This window comes from Perca flavescens, chromosome 12, assembly GCF_004354835.1.
Source record: "Perca flavescens isolate YP-PL-M2 chromosome 12, PFLA_1.0, whole genome shotgun sequence".
NCBI classification, from domain to species: Eukaryota; Metazoa; Chordata; class Actinopteri; order Perciformes; family Percidae; genus Perca; species Perca flavescens.
Window position 1 is genome coordinate 12451410 of NC_041342.1, and position 15151 is coordinate 12466560.

At 42.2% G+C, this 15151-nt stretch overlaps 1 protein-coding gene across 2 annotated transcripts in view; it reads left to right on the plus strand.

The window, feature by feature from the left end:
* pde4ca (phosphodiesterase 4C, cAMP-specific a) overlaps positions 1–14415 on the plus strand; it is a 31130-nt gene extending 16715 nt beyond the window's left edge. Inside the window, exons 2-16 of one of the 2 annotated variants that reach the window (XM_028592269.1) lie at positions 2204–2401; positions 3553–3597; positions 4235–4271; positions 5779–5852; positions 5998–6050; positions 6876–6988; positions 10202–10295; positions 10444–10616; positions 11096–11194; positions 11370–11534; positions 11944–12043; positions 12223–12377; positions 12496–12618; positions 12961–13143; positions 13752–14415. In XM_028592269.1, the coding sequence (XP_028448070.1) occupies positions 2204–2401; positions 3553–3597; positions 4235–4271; positions 5779–5852; positions 5998–6050; positions 6876–6988; positions 10202–10295; positions 10444–10616; positions 11096–11194; positions 11370–11534; positions 11944–12043; positions 12223–12377; positions 12496–12618; positions 12961–13143; positions 13752–14258 (2119 nt within the window). In that variant the 3' untranslated portion in view covers positions 14259–14415. The remainder of the gene's footprint in view (positions 1–2203; positions 2402–3552; positions 3598–4234; positions 4272–5778; positions 5853–5997; positions 6051–6875; positions 6989–10201; positions 10296–10443; positions 10617–11095; positions 11195–11369; positions 11535–11943; positions 12044–12222; positions 12378–12495; positions 12619–12960; positions 13144–13751) is intronic. The other variant, XM_028592270.1, reaches the window with a different exon arrangement.
* The last annotated feature ends 736 nt before the right edge of the window (positions 14416–15151 follow it).

Genomic DNA, 15151 nt, shown 5'->3' on the forward strand with positions numbered 1-15151 from the left:
GCGTCTCTGTGGGTCACTTATAATGGCTATGCTGGCTACGGTAGTGGGATCTTGGATATGCAGCCATCAGAATGAGAAGCCAATCGGTCTGTGGCTCTCAACACCCCCTCGTTGTGGTTCATGTCTAATTTTGTTATCACAGACAGAGCTGATTTTGGTCTACTTTGTGTGACTAAAACTGGGATAACTGCACTCCCACATATTTCACATTGTCATGTCCTTTGTGCCAACCTCCTAAATTTGTCATTTTTAGCTCTTATTTTTTTCTCTTCACTGGTTCATAATGGTCGCATTTCCTCCTAAATTACACTTTTTCCTGTGTGAGATAAAAACAGCTGAAAGCTGTTGCCCAGTGATGAAAGCTTGTGATATTTTTAGATTTGGAGAATTGTATTGTATATTTAATTTCTCCCTTTCATTGTTGCTGGAGCAACACCAGTCATCTTAACTGGAGTAGATACTGAGATTTCGACAGTCTATGGCCATAAGCGTGACATTTACATCCCCAAATGAAATCCGTAGTGTATGGATCAGTCTTCATTGATCCATGCATTTGTCTCACTATCACATCCATGTTGCCTGCTGCACTCACTGGCGCTGATTTCTTTCAATAGCACACCACAGTGGCAGCTGGAATTGTAACGACCAGTCAGTCGGTATATTTCTATTTCGTTCCCACCTGATGCTACGAACAATCACAAGGTGACAAACTGCTTTTGTTGCATATGCGTCCAGAAACCGATTCATACAGGACAACACGCATCTCAAAGCACACATTCTGTGTGATATACAGTGGTGGAATGTAACTAAGTACTGTACTTTAGTACAAATTTGAGGTACTTGAGTCTTTTCTTGTCATGCCACTTTCTACTTCTACTTCATTACATTTCAGAGAGAAATATTGTACTTTTTTTTTTTTTAAAGATTCCTTTTTGGGGCATTTTTAGGCCTTTATTTCCACAGGACAGATGAAGACATGAGGGGGGAATGACATGCATCTGGGAAATCGGAACATTCGCCCAAAGCCTCAGCTTGGATGAACGACCTAATGCTATTTCTAAAGTTAGAAAAGATCAAATATTCCAGTAGAGGGTTGATCCACAAATTCCATAAGGGATGGGATGCTTTGGTGTTTTATTTTGAAAGGCTCAAGACTCTTCCCGAAAATTAAGAAGGAACTGCATCCTCCATAACTAACCTTGCTACACTGTTTGAGCTCTCAGCATACTGGAGTATAATGATTAGAGCTGATGGCAAATTAGCCTATATACTTGTGCATCCACAGACATCCTTTATTCGTACCTCTAAATATGTATTATTATTTAGATTTTTTTATATATATATATTTTTATATTGTTACTTTATTTCAATATATATTTTTATTTTACGTGTATTTATTTACTTTATCACCTGCTTAGTACAATACCCTGTATATATGTTGGAAATAAGTACTTTTCTTTTTTTGTCATTCACATTTTTATTGCCTTTTTTTCAGAAACAAGAACAATATTGATCTCTCTCTCTAAGCAAGAATGAGAAAGATAACAATGAGCGAGAAAAAAATAAAAATAAATAAAATAAAAACAAACAAAATAAAAAAAAATTAACAAAAACATATGAAATATACATACACAGGGTAAATATTGGTCTAATTCGTCTCCATACCTAACACATATCATCACACCAGTAGCCCACATGATGAGTATTCTATCAATCTCATACAATACCAGTCCTCTCTCAGACATCTTAGCAGTGACTTGTACATATATTGAAATCATTCAGTCAAATTCTCCCCCATTAAGCATGCAATATCGCATTCATATAGGGGCCCCATATTTTCCAAAATGGAAATAAGTACTTTTCTGAAAAAAAACTGAATGTTTGTTGCCAAATGTCTGTTCTTTTTTTGCAAATAAAAAGATTTATAAAAAAATAAGAAAAAAGAAAAAGTAAAGAATCTGAATACTTCTTCCACCACTGGTTATGATATGTTCAAACTAGTGGTAGTCCCAGAGTGGCCTATATGGTTTTAATAATGCCAATGTCCGGGGCGGCTGCGCAGATGCTTCTTTCGTTTCGTTTCCACGCTTCGGAATAAATCTGCATGTTTGTGTTTTAATCCATAAAATGTGTTTTGAGTCATGTAACCTTAATACATCCCCCCCTCCCTCTCTCTCTCTCTCTCTCTCTCTGGTTGTTGTAGTTTTGATGTGGAGAATGGATTGGCAGTGGGGCGCAGCCCCCTGGACCCCCAGGCCAGCCCTGGCTCTGGCTCTGGTCTGGTCCTGCAGGCCAACTTTCCTCACAGCCAGCGGCGGGAATCCTTCCTCTACCGCTCCGACTCCGACTTTGACCTTTCACCCAAAGGTCCTTCCAGAAACTCCTCCACCGCCAGTGACCTGTAAGTTCATTTCAGCTGTTTCACACGTCGACACTGACGACATGGCGCCTTTGTGTGTACACGATATGCAATGTTTTTTTTTTATATTTGTTGTGTGTTTAGGAGGATGGGTTGTAAGCAAAATGTGTTTTTTCTTTTCTTTCAAGGTTAGACTCTGCCGCTTTAACAATTCCCACTAAAATTCTGTTGCATTGCCTGAAAAAAACCTCTGTGATGCTCTGATAAAATATAAAATGGATATCTCACGATGCAAAAAGTCTTTCAGCCTCACTCTCAATAGCCACCGTGTTCTGTGTGCTGGGCTTTAAGTCCCATACAACATGAATGAGTATACTGTAGATATATGTAGTTTTTACTCTGAATATATAAAGTATATGAACAAGTGTAGCATGAGACATCTCCTTAGAAAGACGTTGGTCCTAATGCTGGGATGAGGCAGTTTTTAGTCTGTTAAATGGTCTTTACCATAAAAAAGACGTCTGTAAATGTTTTTCTCTTCTTGTGTGTCTTCCTTGTGCTGAGAGCTTTCCACATTGGAAGATCCAGATGTTGCATTGGTTTAAGGGTTGGCTCCCTTACAAGCTGCAGCAAACAGTTGCGGTCTCAACTTCATTTGCAAATTTGAAACTAGGCTTTTTGGCATTTTCTTTGGATTCCTAGAGAGCGCTCTGAAGCTGAAGGGCCCTATTGTTGAGGTTGCGTGCTTTCTCTTTTATGGCTTTGTAATTTGATGTATCAAAGCTATTTTCTGCACGTTTGACTGATAAGAGGTGTCTACCTTAGGTGACTTTCGATTTCTTGTCCCAGTCTTTCAGTTTTATTAGGGCAGTATTAAAAACATGCTGTGCATTGCGTGTGTCTTCAAAAAAAAAGCTACATATCTACAGATCTAGAGCCCAACATTGGTACAACCAGCTGTTTTTTGTTTTTGTTTGCATGCCAAATCTGCTTTACTGGGATTGCAAGAAATTTGGAAGAAAGGGTCAAATTTCTTGTCTGTTGTTTCTTTTTCCGCTGTTTGTGTTATTGTGTACAATATTTCCCGAAGAAAAACAGTCCCCCACACAGTTCATAATGTCTAAACACCTTTAAGTCTGTATAGTAAGCAGTCGCAGGTCTCCTCATCAACTCTCGCCTATCTGTTTTTGAAGGGAAGAAAGCTTGAAGCACTGGGAAGTCAACTGGTTGTCAACTCGGTGAGAAGAACATGATCAAATCAAAATAAAAACAAGCTGAAAACACTGGCTCTGTCCCCTTCAAGCCCTCTCCTGCATTCCCTCTAGATGGCTTCACAGCCATTTCCCACCTCCCTCCTTACAAACGTGACTAAATATTAAACACTTCACCTGTGACCCCCGTTAGACCCCCCACCCTTCAAAAACACCCAGTTCTCTTTTCTTTTGTTTTTGCATGTGACACTTCATCAGAGACAACCAGGTCTGTTTTTTTTTTTTTTTTTTTACCAGTTCGTACTTATATCACCCATCCTTCCAAGTACCCCGACCTGTTTCCTTACCAACCTTACCATACGCAGTGCATGACTTATTTTTTTTGACATAGCTACATTTTAACAGAATGATGACAAAGGGAGTGACGAATGAGGATCTCTGAGTAAGTAGACATGATAACTCATTCTCTGGTCGCCTGGTTGCACAGTCATAAACTAGAAGTGATACCAGGTGCGGTTTAGTTTTTGTTTATTTCATCTTAACAAAGTTCCTAAGCATTTTTTGTCTAACACAGATGAATTAATAAAATGTAGGAGCTTATCAGTTGGGCCTCTAGTCAGTGTTTCATGCCTTTCCCTCCTGTGTATTCTGTTCTGTATTACAGACATACAGAAGACATGATTGTCACACCATTTGCACAGGTGAGTCCTCTGAAACCTTTCCATCCAACCCTTTTGGAAGCATTTCTTTCCTTTTTTTTGTGCTATTTGAAAACTTGCCAAAGCAAACCACGTTCACTAGTCAGCTAAAGACAGCAGATGGTACGAGACTGAGCTTTACTGCCTCATCGGAACAGTCCCTCGGCATTATGTTGGCCCCGCGACAGGATCAGGCGTCCCGCTGCCGTTGCCTGGCTCTTGCGTGGCTCGTGCGTGGGATGTGCGTCACACTTGTGCTCACTTTACACCCCGAAAAGAAGCGGTGAATCCAATACTGCTGGATCATGCTGTTAAAATTTGCATGCTGGCTGATAAGGGCTGCTACATGGGTCAGGCCTGGACACCGGATACTCTGTGGGCTTCCTCTGCATGCTGAGTCAGTGTTTGGCTACAGCTGGAGTGACAGACATGACATCAAGGGGTGTCAGTGATGTCATCCAAACATCAGAAAGGCAGAGGGGAATGCCTCTGCGTAGCACTTCAGCTTGGTCTTACATCTTAGATGTGGTTTTAAAAGCTCGTCATAGATTCACATTAAGAAGCATCTAGAACTGGTTCAAGATGAATGAATCAAAGGCATGCGCTGGTTTTTTTTAGGCTTTTATTTGTATAGTCCTGAGAACCGAGGAAAATTTTGTTTTTCCTAATCAGATTTTTTTGTGATTCCATACCTGTTTAAGGTTAAAAAAACATCTTACAATTTAAATTTTTTTTTTTTTATTTATTTAAAGAATGTCCACTGTAGTGGACAACAGGATCATTTGAGTACGAAAAAAGACAAATTTGGTAGATGTGGAGTCATTATTTACATGAAGATAGTCCTGATGTCCACTATAATTGACATTCATAAAATGGCAAATTTTTCAAAAGATACATAATGTAGTTTCTATCAGAACTCAATATATGATTCCTAACACCTTAATGAACAAGAAAATATATGATTATCATAGTAACAAAACCATAGACAAATAATATTTGACTCATCTCTTATCTTTCCATAAAATGTGCTTGTTCCTATGCTATCCATTTTGGATTGAAAGATAGAGGTGGTTCCCGGCCTCCCAGCCAATCAAATAACACATAACTGGAAAGCCCAGGATGTCCTCTGTACAGTACAGCAGGAATTAAGAGACTTGCACAAAAGATTCCAAGGAGAGGAATGAAACTCAAATGTCCACTACAGTGGACATAAGTCAATGGGCTGGGTCTCAGGAGGATAGGACAGTTTAGACTTGAAAGGGGAGAGAGAAAGGGAAAAACATGCAGCAAAGGGCCGTAGGTCGGAGTCGAACCCCGGGCCCGCTGCGTCGAGGAGTAAACCTCTATATATGGACGCCCGGTCTACCAGGTGAGCTACCCAGGCACACTGCACGTGCAAGTTTTTAAGGCTGTAAATGAAATGACATCTGTGGTTTCATTACATCACAGACGTTATGTACGTCACATGATAATGATCTTGTACATTTAGTCTCTTGCTCCTATCTTATAGGTGCTCGCCAGCCTGAGGACAGTCCGAAGTAACTTTGCCGTCATAACCGGCCAGCAAGATCGCACAGCCAGCAAGTAGGTTTTTTGGGGGGGTTTTATTTTGAGAAAATGTATGAAAATGAATCTTCTAGCAATCTCAGCGTCACACCTAACAAAAATAATCAAGCTGTAGTTACAGTATGAATTTTGCTTGCTGACTTTGGATGGTCTCTGTCTACAGGACGCGATCCTCAGGCAACAACCCTCCATCCATGTGCAAGACCAGCCTCGCAGGTCGGTGCTGGAGTTAGAATGAGCTATTTTCTAATCAATACCCCATTATCAACAGTGATCCTGGTCACAGAGACAGAGACACGGCAAGGACATTATCCTGATTAAATGTATAGTAGTATGTAATAGTGAATTGTGAAATCTAGGTTACACTGGTCACATTAATAAATCAGTAAATGAATGTAATCAGAATATTTACATAAATAAAAGTATCAATACCACAATGAAAGAATAATCCATTGAAATAAATGGCACTTGAGTAAAAGGTATGTAAGGGTTATCAGTAAAGCATACTTGACGTATCAAAAGTGTAAGTACTCAGTGCACAGAATGGCCCCTGTTAGTATTCACAATTATTTATTATATTATTATATCATTATATCATTATTACGGATGTATTATTGTGTACTCTAGGTAGCATTTTACTGCTGTAGCTGCTCAAGTTGGAGCTAATTTAAACTATTTTACATACTGCAGAACAGTTTAATCGATAACTCTGCCATCATATTTTATAAGATCATTATACATTTTGTATGTGAAACCTTAACATGTAAAGTAACTAGAGATGCAGTTGAATAGAAGTGTGAAGTAGCATGAAAATAAATTCTCAAGTAAAGTACAAGTACCTCAAATTTGTACTTAGTAAATGTACTTAGTTGCATTCCACCACTGATGAAATTTGGTATTCTCAAACAACAGTAGGTTAACAGCCCACTTTAGGTTCCGCTTTAACAATCTTTTTGAAATTTAAACAGTATGTGTGAATGCTCTCTGTGAAATGATAGTTGTATCCTTCCCATAATGCCTTTCTGTGTTTGTCTGGTACAGAGGAGCCTCACCAGCAGCTGGCCATAGAGACTCTAGATGAGCTGGACTGGTGTCTGGAACAACTAGAGACACTGAAAACTCGACACTCTGTCAGCGAGATGGCCTCCAACAAGGTACTTCAACACAAAAACACATTACTAACAGCCCCCAAAGTGACATACTGAACATACACACCTGTAAGAGGATAACAGGTAGAGACACACAGCAACACATTTTATAGTGCAAGGTTGCAGTGCAGTGCACTCCCTCTAATCTGTGCTGTGATTCACCGCCCTGAAGGATTTTATTAGTCATGTCCATCTTGTTGCCATTTTTAAGCTAGTCCGACTCCAACTCCATGAACACGCTACTGTAGATGGCCCTGAACTCATCCAGGTCGAACCTAGTACATTTTTAAGAATACAATTCCAACATTTTAATGTCCATCCCATTGAAAAGGTTAAACGTATCACAATCAATGCAGCATTTAACTTTAACTTTCAGCTCCTGATTGTTAAGATATCTAGAAATATAAAGCAGTTCTCATCACCGCTGTTGTTCTCTGCTTCAGATGAGACCTCAATGTCCATAATTCAGTAATCAAATTCATTCAATTGAATTGGCGTTTCCCTTTTCAGATGAAATACGTCAGCAGGTTTCATTAGAACGGATAATAAAAGCAATACATAAGACATGCTAATCATTTTCATCAGTTTTTCATTAAGTGATGGTAATCTTCTGCAGCTCCAATTAGAGCGGGCTCCAAGTACATCACTTAGCCTGTGGATTGTGTGTGCTGGGCTGTAAGTGCAGTTAGCCTTAAACACATCGGAAAGCTCACTGAGAGAGAGAGAATCCATCACGAAAACATGAATAGAATCTCCCTGTCTGCTGACGGGGCTTATTCCATGAATGAGCGGGATGGTTTCATGCACGCAAATAGAGATTAGACACACGGACGCACCCCTCCCCCCACTCATGTCCAGAAAAATCTGAATGAGGCAGTGGGAGCTGGAGAGGAAACGGCATCCCTCGCCCCCATCCATTTTTCCTGTGTGTATACCTCTTCTCCGACTGGAGCCCGGCGCTTGTGTGATTTCATGATTAGACCGCCCACACAACATGCACGTGCTCTTCCATCCCAGCTTCTGAAGTTCCTGTCCTCCTGACAGTGTATTTAAACTGGAGACGTTACGTTTAGCTGAACCTTCAATGTAAACAAAGATATTGCAGGGACCTAAAACACAGACGCTAAAGCCTAGTTCAACCAATCTCTCTCCCTCTCTGGGAAGTATGCAAAAGTGTGGCTGGCCCACCGACCTCCAAAAGGAGACAGTCCTGAAACAAAACATTCCCTTATCATGCAGCTGCCTATAGTCCCTGAATCTATGGAGGCACAAAGTTGGACTACTCCTCTGCCTGGAAAACGTATCAGGTTATGTCAGACACTGACTTGAATGAGAGCTGGAGTACGACTGTCTCAACTTACATTGCATGAGTTCATAAGCTGGAAATTCCACCACAACATGAACAGTACAATGACCGCCTTGCCTCCCGTCACTTAACACTTCCTGCTGTTAACAGTCAGACCACTAAATGGTACTAAATGAAAGCGAAGAAACTGTGACTTCCGGTCACTTATTGTGAAAAACAAAACTTCTGTTATTATCCTATAATATTTGACATCATCTTAAAAACATGGTTAATCAATACATAAAAAGTTGGGCTACCCAATTTAGAAAGATTAACTGCACTACGTTACATTTTTTTGTCACCAAAATGTGTGCCATTGAAGCCTTTTTGTATTCAGCTTGGGTTTATTTTCACACATCAACATATCGTTTTCATTACGCTAAGGCGGCCTGCCTGGAGTGCATTTATGTGCTGAAATATTTAGTTATCTATTTAGTGGTACATGATGTACTGTTTTTAATTTTGGCTCCATGAATGAACGCCCCCCCCCCTCCATCCATTCACAGCTTTTCCTTCATATCTTCTTCAAACTTGGTGCACATGGTGTGTCTCACACCGTCAGCCTCTGGCACGCTCAGCACAGCCTACTTTGTTCATCTCCCCACCAATGAGGGCATTTTGTCCCTCCCAACCTCTGCTGCAGCAGGTGCCTGATTGGCTGCTATTCTTAGGCATTTTTGGAAGGAGGCGGGGATTAGCGTACCTCGTTCTCCCTCTGTTTACACACATACTGGAGCAGGCTGAGTGAATGAGGGAGAGTCAGGGGGAGCGAGGGAGTGTGGCTTCTCTGCCTTGCATCCTCGCATCCCACAGCCTTCCCTCAGCTAGGCTTCCACTGTCTTGTTCTTCCATGGACCTCTGCACAGTTCTTCATTTCCATCTGCTCAGCTTGTACTGATCACAGCTTCCACAGCACTAACCGGTGGACTGTCTGCTCGCTTTGGATTTGGCGCAGGCGTGCAAGCTGTGTCGGAGCAAAAAGTATCCCTGCTGTCCGTGGAACAGGCAGTGCCAGTGTGGAGGACGACCAGAAATCTCGACTCTCTCGCTCAGTGTTATTTTTGCTCCTATGCTTGACTTTGCGCTGAAATGCCAGAAGGGAAGTTTCTTTTCTGTGTCGTGGATGCTCATTCAGGTAAGGAGAGGCGAGAGATGAAGTGGGCGGGAGGGGATGAGACTGCTCCAGGCTCACATGTTGCTCGTTTTGTGTAGAAGTGAACAACTGGTGGTTGAGATGGGACAGTGGACTTTCTCTGAGACTTTTGACACCTTCATTTAAATTTCACCATTCAAGTGAATGCGTGTGTTTGGGTGCAGGGTACTAGTAAAATCAGCTGGGGATATTTCTGTTTCCGATCAGCTTCTGCACTGTGTGACGCGGGGGACACACGGACGCACATGAATGCTTCAGAGAAAGAATGGAAGTGTTCTGGGTATATTTATAGATGGTTATGGTTGTCTGTGTTTTGATAAGTTACTCAGAGCGATCTCTAGTAATTCATTCTAGTAAGTTTGTTAAGCATTACTCAAAATGACATCTTTTGCCTTTGAGCACAGGGCAATCAAGTGTTGTTGCTCGCTTTGTCGCGTCTGCGCTCACATTTAACTCAAGTTTGTCTAAAGCATGACACTGCATACACCAAACCTGACGGTAAAATGTCAGACACAGGGACATAAAACTAATGAAAACCTAAATGAATCTAACAAGTTTACATTTCTGAAAAGAGAGTGTTTCTCCCGATTCGATTTTTGCTGGTTTGTAGAAAGAAGAGCAAGATGTTGCCGGTTTGATTGGTCCTTGTCTGTCTGGTTTTTGGCAAAAAGGGGTGTGTGTGATCAAACTCATGGATGCTTGTGTGTGTGTTCGTCCTTAGTTCAAGAGGATGCTGAACCGAGAGCTCACCCAGCTGTCAGAAACCAGCCGTTCAGGGAACCAGGTGTCTGAGTTCATCTCCAGCACCTTCCTTGGTAAAATACCTTCACTTTTAATATTCCACAAGCTGTGTGCATAAAGATGCGCATCACAGAAATGATATGTTATAGTTAAAGTGTAGTGTTGCTGATGTGATCGCTAAGAGACTGCAGTGTTAATGTGTTCCCTGTCTTTATCTGACAGAGAAGCAACATGACATGGACATCATGTCTCCCCCCACCAAGGAGAAGGACAAGAAGAAGCGGCCCATGTCCCAGATCAGCGGTGTGAAGAAGGCCACCCACAGCCCCAGCCTCGCCCCCTCTACCATCCCTCGCTTTGGGGTCAACGCCAGCCAGGAAGGACTCCTAGCCAAGGTAGGAGGACTAGTTCAACACTTATTTATCTCTATTCAAATTAGGGCTGGGCGATATATATTGATATTTTATCGATATCGTCATGTATCCTTTATGTTCTTATATGTATATAATGTCTTTTGAGCCTACCCCGTCAAAGACAAATTTCTGTCACTTGTGACTGACGATAAAAGTCATTTTCTGAACTTACCAGACTGTTCTAGCTGTTCTATTGTTTGCCATTAACTACTTAGTCATTATATCGACATTACTGATGATTATTTATCTAAAATCTCATTGTGAAATATATTTTATTGAAGCACCAATTGTCAACCGTGGCAAGTTTGATATCGAGGTGTTTAATATCAAGAATATCGTGATATCTGATTTTCTCCATAATGCCCAGCCCTAATTCAAATCCTTCTGCAATGTTTTTATGATATTCTCCCTTTTACAGTATATTGTAATGAGAAACATTTGTCCTCATTGTCCATCGGCAGGAGTTGGAGGACATAAACAGATGGGGTATTGACATCTTCAAGGTCTCTGAGTATTCTGGGAAACGCCCACTGACGGTCACCATGTACACCGTCTTCCAGGTAACACACCCCGACATACTGTACTTCCTCAAACACAGCATGCTCAAACATGTGGTACAGTAAATGAATGAATGAAACAATGCCCTAATGACAAAGACATCTCAATAAATGAGTTTTACCTTGACTGCCCCACGTTCTTTCTCAAAAAAATGTTTTCCCCATTCTGCTGCTGTAGGAACGTGACCTGCTCAAGTCCTTCAAGATTCCTGCGGACACTTTCATTACCTTCATGATGACTTTGGAGGATCATTACCATGCCGACGTGGCCTACCACAACAACATCCATGCTGCAGACGTGGTCCAGTCCACGCATGTCTTACTGTCCACACCGGCTCTGGAGGTACACACCCTAATTCATCCAAGAGAAACAGCACATACAAACTTCATTATTATTAAACTAAATATAATGGGATCTGTCCATGTCCTGTCATGTTGAGCACCCCCCCCCCCCCACACACACACACACACACACACACAAACAAACACGCATGCACACACGCAACCACACACACAAACGCATGTACGCACACACTCATACGCACACACACACGCAAACACACACACACACAAACGCATACATGCACGCACTCAAACGCACGCACGCATGGACACACACACACACATGCATACACACACACACACACACACACACAAACACACGCACGCAAGCACACACACACACGTAGGCACACACACACACACACACACACACACATATTGACAGTGCCTGCCCTCTTGTGTTGTCCCAGGCTGTGTTTACTGATCTGGAGATCCTTGCCGCTCTGTTTGCAAGCGCCATCCACGATGTGGATCACCCTGGAGTTTCCAATCAGTTTCTCATCAACACCAGTGAGTTTGCCTAGCTTTATCGGGATTATGTGAACGTGCGTGGGTGCTGAGAGGATTTAACAATGTGGATGAGGTGCCCGTATACAAGTGTCTGTGTAGCAGTGTGTTTCTGCATCCATTTGTTTCCCATTCAGGTGATTTCCAGTGCTTTCTGTAAACGTTCTTTTTTTTGCCTTCAGACTCAGAGCTGGCCCTGATGTACAATGACTCGTCGGTGCTGGAGAATCACCACCTGGCCGTTGGCTTCAAGCTTCTGCAGGAAGAGAACTGTGACATGTTTCAGAACCTCAGCAAAAAGCAGAGACAGTCGCTGCGCAAGATGGTCATTGATATGGTACGACACCTAGGTGGAAGCCTTAAGATTTCAGACGTAGTACTGTTTCTGTCTGGGTTGAGGAATTTGATGTTTTTCTTCAAATGGATTTTTTTATTTGAATTCTTTTAACCTACAGGTGCTGGCCACAGATATGTATAAACACATGAACCTACTGGCAGACCTGAAAACCATGGTGGAGACCAAGAAAGTCACCAGTCTAGGAGTCCTACTGCTGGACAACTACTCAGACCGCATACAGGTGAGAACCATTTTGACAGTTATTCATTGTTAGAGCCGCATTAATCAATATTTCTTTATCAACAATGAATACAATTACAAGGTGTCAATTGTAGTGACCACATGTTGCAGTTTCCCTCAGCACTACAGAGCATTTTATATACTATATACTATACTGTACAGTACCTACTTAGCACCAAACGGCAGACGGAGTTCCAACTAGCTGGTGAACATTGCTGCTGAAGAGCCAAAGGTTTCCCTCAGGAGTTGGTCGAAACCAAAAGAGAACTAAAAGAAGAGCGAATATTGGACTTAACATCAATCAAAAACTGAATATTTACAAGCTGTTCTTTTGTCACCGCAGGTCCTTCAGAACATGGTGCACTGTGCCGACCTGAGCAACCCCACCAAGCCTCTGGAGCTGTACCGGCAGTGGACAGACCGCATCATGGTGGAGTTTTTCACCCAGGGGGACAGGGAGAGAGACAAAGGCATGGAGGTCAGCCCCATGTGTGACAAACACAATGCCTCAATAGAGAAGAACCAGGTACAGTATTAAGGCTGAATTTCTTCATTATTAATAAGTGTTATAGAGCCCCTATTATGCTTTTTTGGATTTGTCCCATCTTTCAGTGTGTTATATAGTTTTGTTGTGTATGTAATAGATGTGTAAAGTATAAAAGGAATACATTTCCCTCCAAATGGAGCTTTCTGTCCCACAGACAGCACTTTTTCTCAACTGCATGAAATCTTCGCCCACATTCCTGTTTGAAATTCCTCAATTAGTGATGTCACTGATGGAGAAAGGCAGCCCAGTTGTTTATACGTGCTGCCCATTGGTGATGCCAGAGCAAGCACAGCCCGCCCAGTGGCTAGTTTGAATTTGGTTGACCAATCACAACAGAGTGGGCCAGCTGACCAATCAGAGCAGACTGGGCTTTTTGGGAAGGCGATGGGCAGCAATGGGCAGTATGAGCATAACATAATGTGTTTTTTGAACATCAAAACATGTAAGCCTATTCTAGTAGTGCAAATATGACGCTGAAAAGGAGTAAAATAGGGGCTTTTTTTAGGTAATGTAGAAATAGAGAAGAAAAAATGTAAAGGGGACTCAAAAAATATAGATATACACCACTTTTTGCCTCTCTCTTTCAGGTGGGTTTCATTGACTACATCGTTCATCCTCTGTGGGAGACGTGGGCCGACCTTGTCCACCCAGATGCTCAGGAGATCCTGGACACGCTGGAGGATAACAGAGAGTGGTACCAGAGCATGATCCCCCACAGCCCCTCACCCCACCCAGAGGGCCCGGGGGAGGGAGCCCCTGCCGGGGAAGCCTCGGCGCTCGGTGGGGCCGGCGGCTCCATTTCGGCCGACAAGTTCCAGTTTGAGCTGACCTTGGAAGAAGAGGGGGAGTCTGATACAGAGAGTCCGCCTGAGGAAGAGGAGGGCCACAGCGGCAGTAGGGGGCCTGAACTCTCCAAAACGGATTCTGGCAGTGGATTCAATGCAGTATCTGCTGCGACTCGTCGGCTCACTAAAAAGCTCACTACTGATTCAGTCAGGACGTTTTCTTTAGACTCTGATAAAGATATGGCAGAAGAGAGAGAGACAGAACAGGAAGGCGTCTCTGAAGTACCACGCTTCAGACTTGGCACATAGCACCAGTCAGAAGTTATATTGCTTTTGGCCTTTTTTTGTTTGTTTATTCTTCTTGATTTCTGTGCCTCCTCTGTCACTCCTCTTCTCCCACTCCAACCAAAACAACACCAACTCTGGTTTCTGCGGACAGGGTGACAGCAAGCCTCGGGGTAGGGAGTACGGGAGTGCGGTGGGAGGGGGTGTTATGGAAGTCTGCAGTTTTACACAGCAGTCACTTGCACTGGAGAGAGACAGATAGAGTCACTGTTCTAATAGAGGACAGGAAACCAAGTTTCTGACCGGTCCTTTCAGTCAGTCATACTGTGGATAAAGTTCTACAGAGGCAATAAGAAGTTAAAAAGAAACTTCCCTTTTACCAGCCTACCCAAGGTCTACCACAACAAATGACAGAACTGTCTTCCTCTTTTGTGAAGAAAGCGAGGAAGTGATGAAGGAGCGGGAAAACAACGAGGTCTTGAAAGACATCTTGCCAAACTTGCAATTTACAGGGACAATGCTGTTTTGCCTGCCTTTTTTCATTTTTAGTTTGTTTGTTCTGTTCTTTTATTTAGGTCCATTTGCAGTGAAATACGGTAAATGAAGATACAGTAAATAGCAAACTTCAAAGCAGTGTAAGCTAAGTTATGGCAGAAAGAAGCTATGCATGATTTTGTGCAGGAAACTGTAAATGCAGCAGACATTTAAAGTAAAGTAAACATTTTGTATAAGTAGCACTCCTTTCAGCCCATTTAATTGTGTTCAGCAAGCGGTAGTTTTGGAAGAATATGATTATAATGAAGTGGCTGGCAGTACATATAATTTTTTTTAGGCTTACTATTTCCATTTTTATAATCCTAAACTATCTGAAATTGTAAAACTGAGCCAGATTCAGTGTAGTGTTATACAGTCAAGGA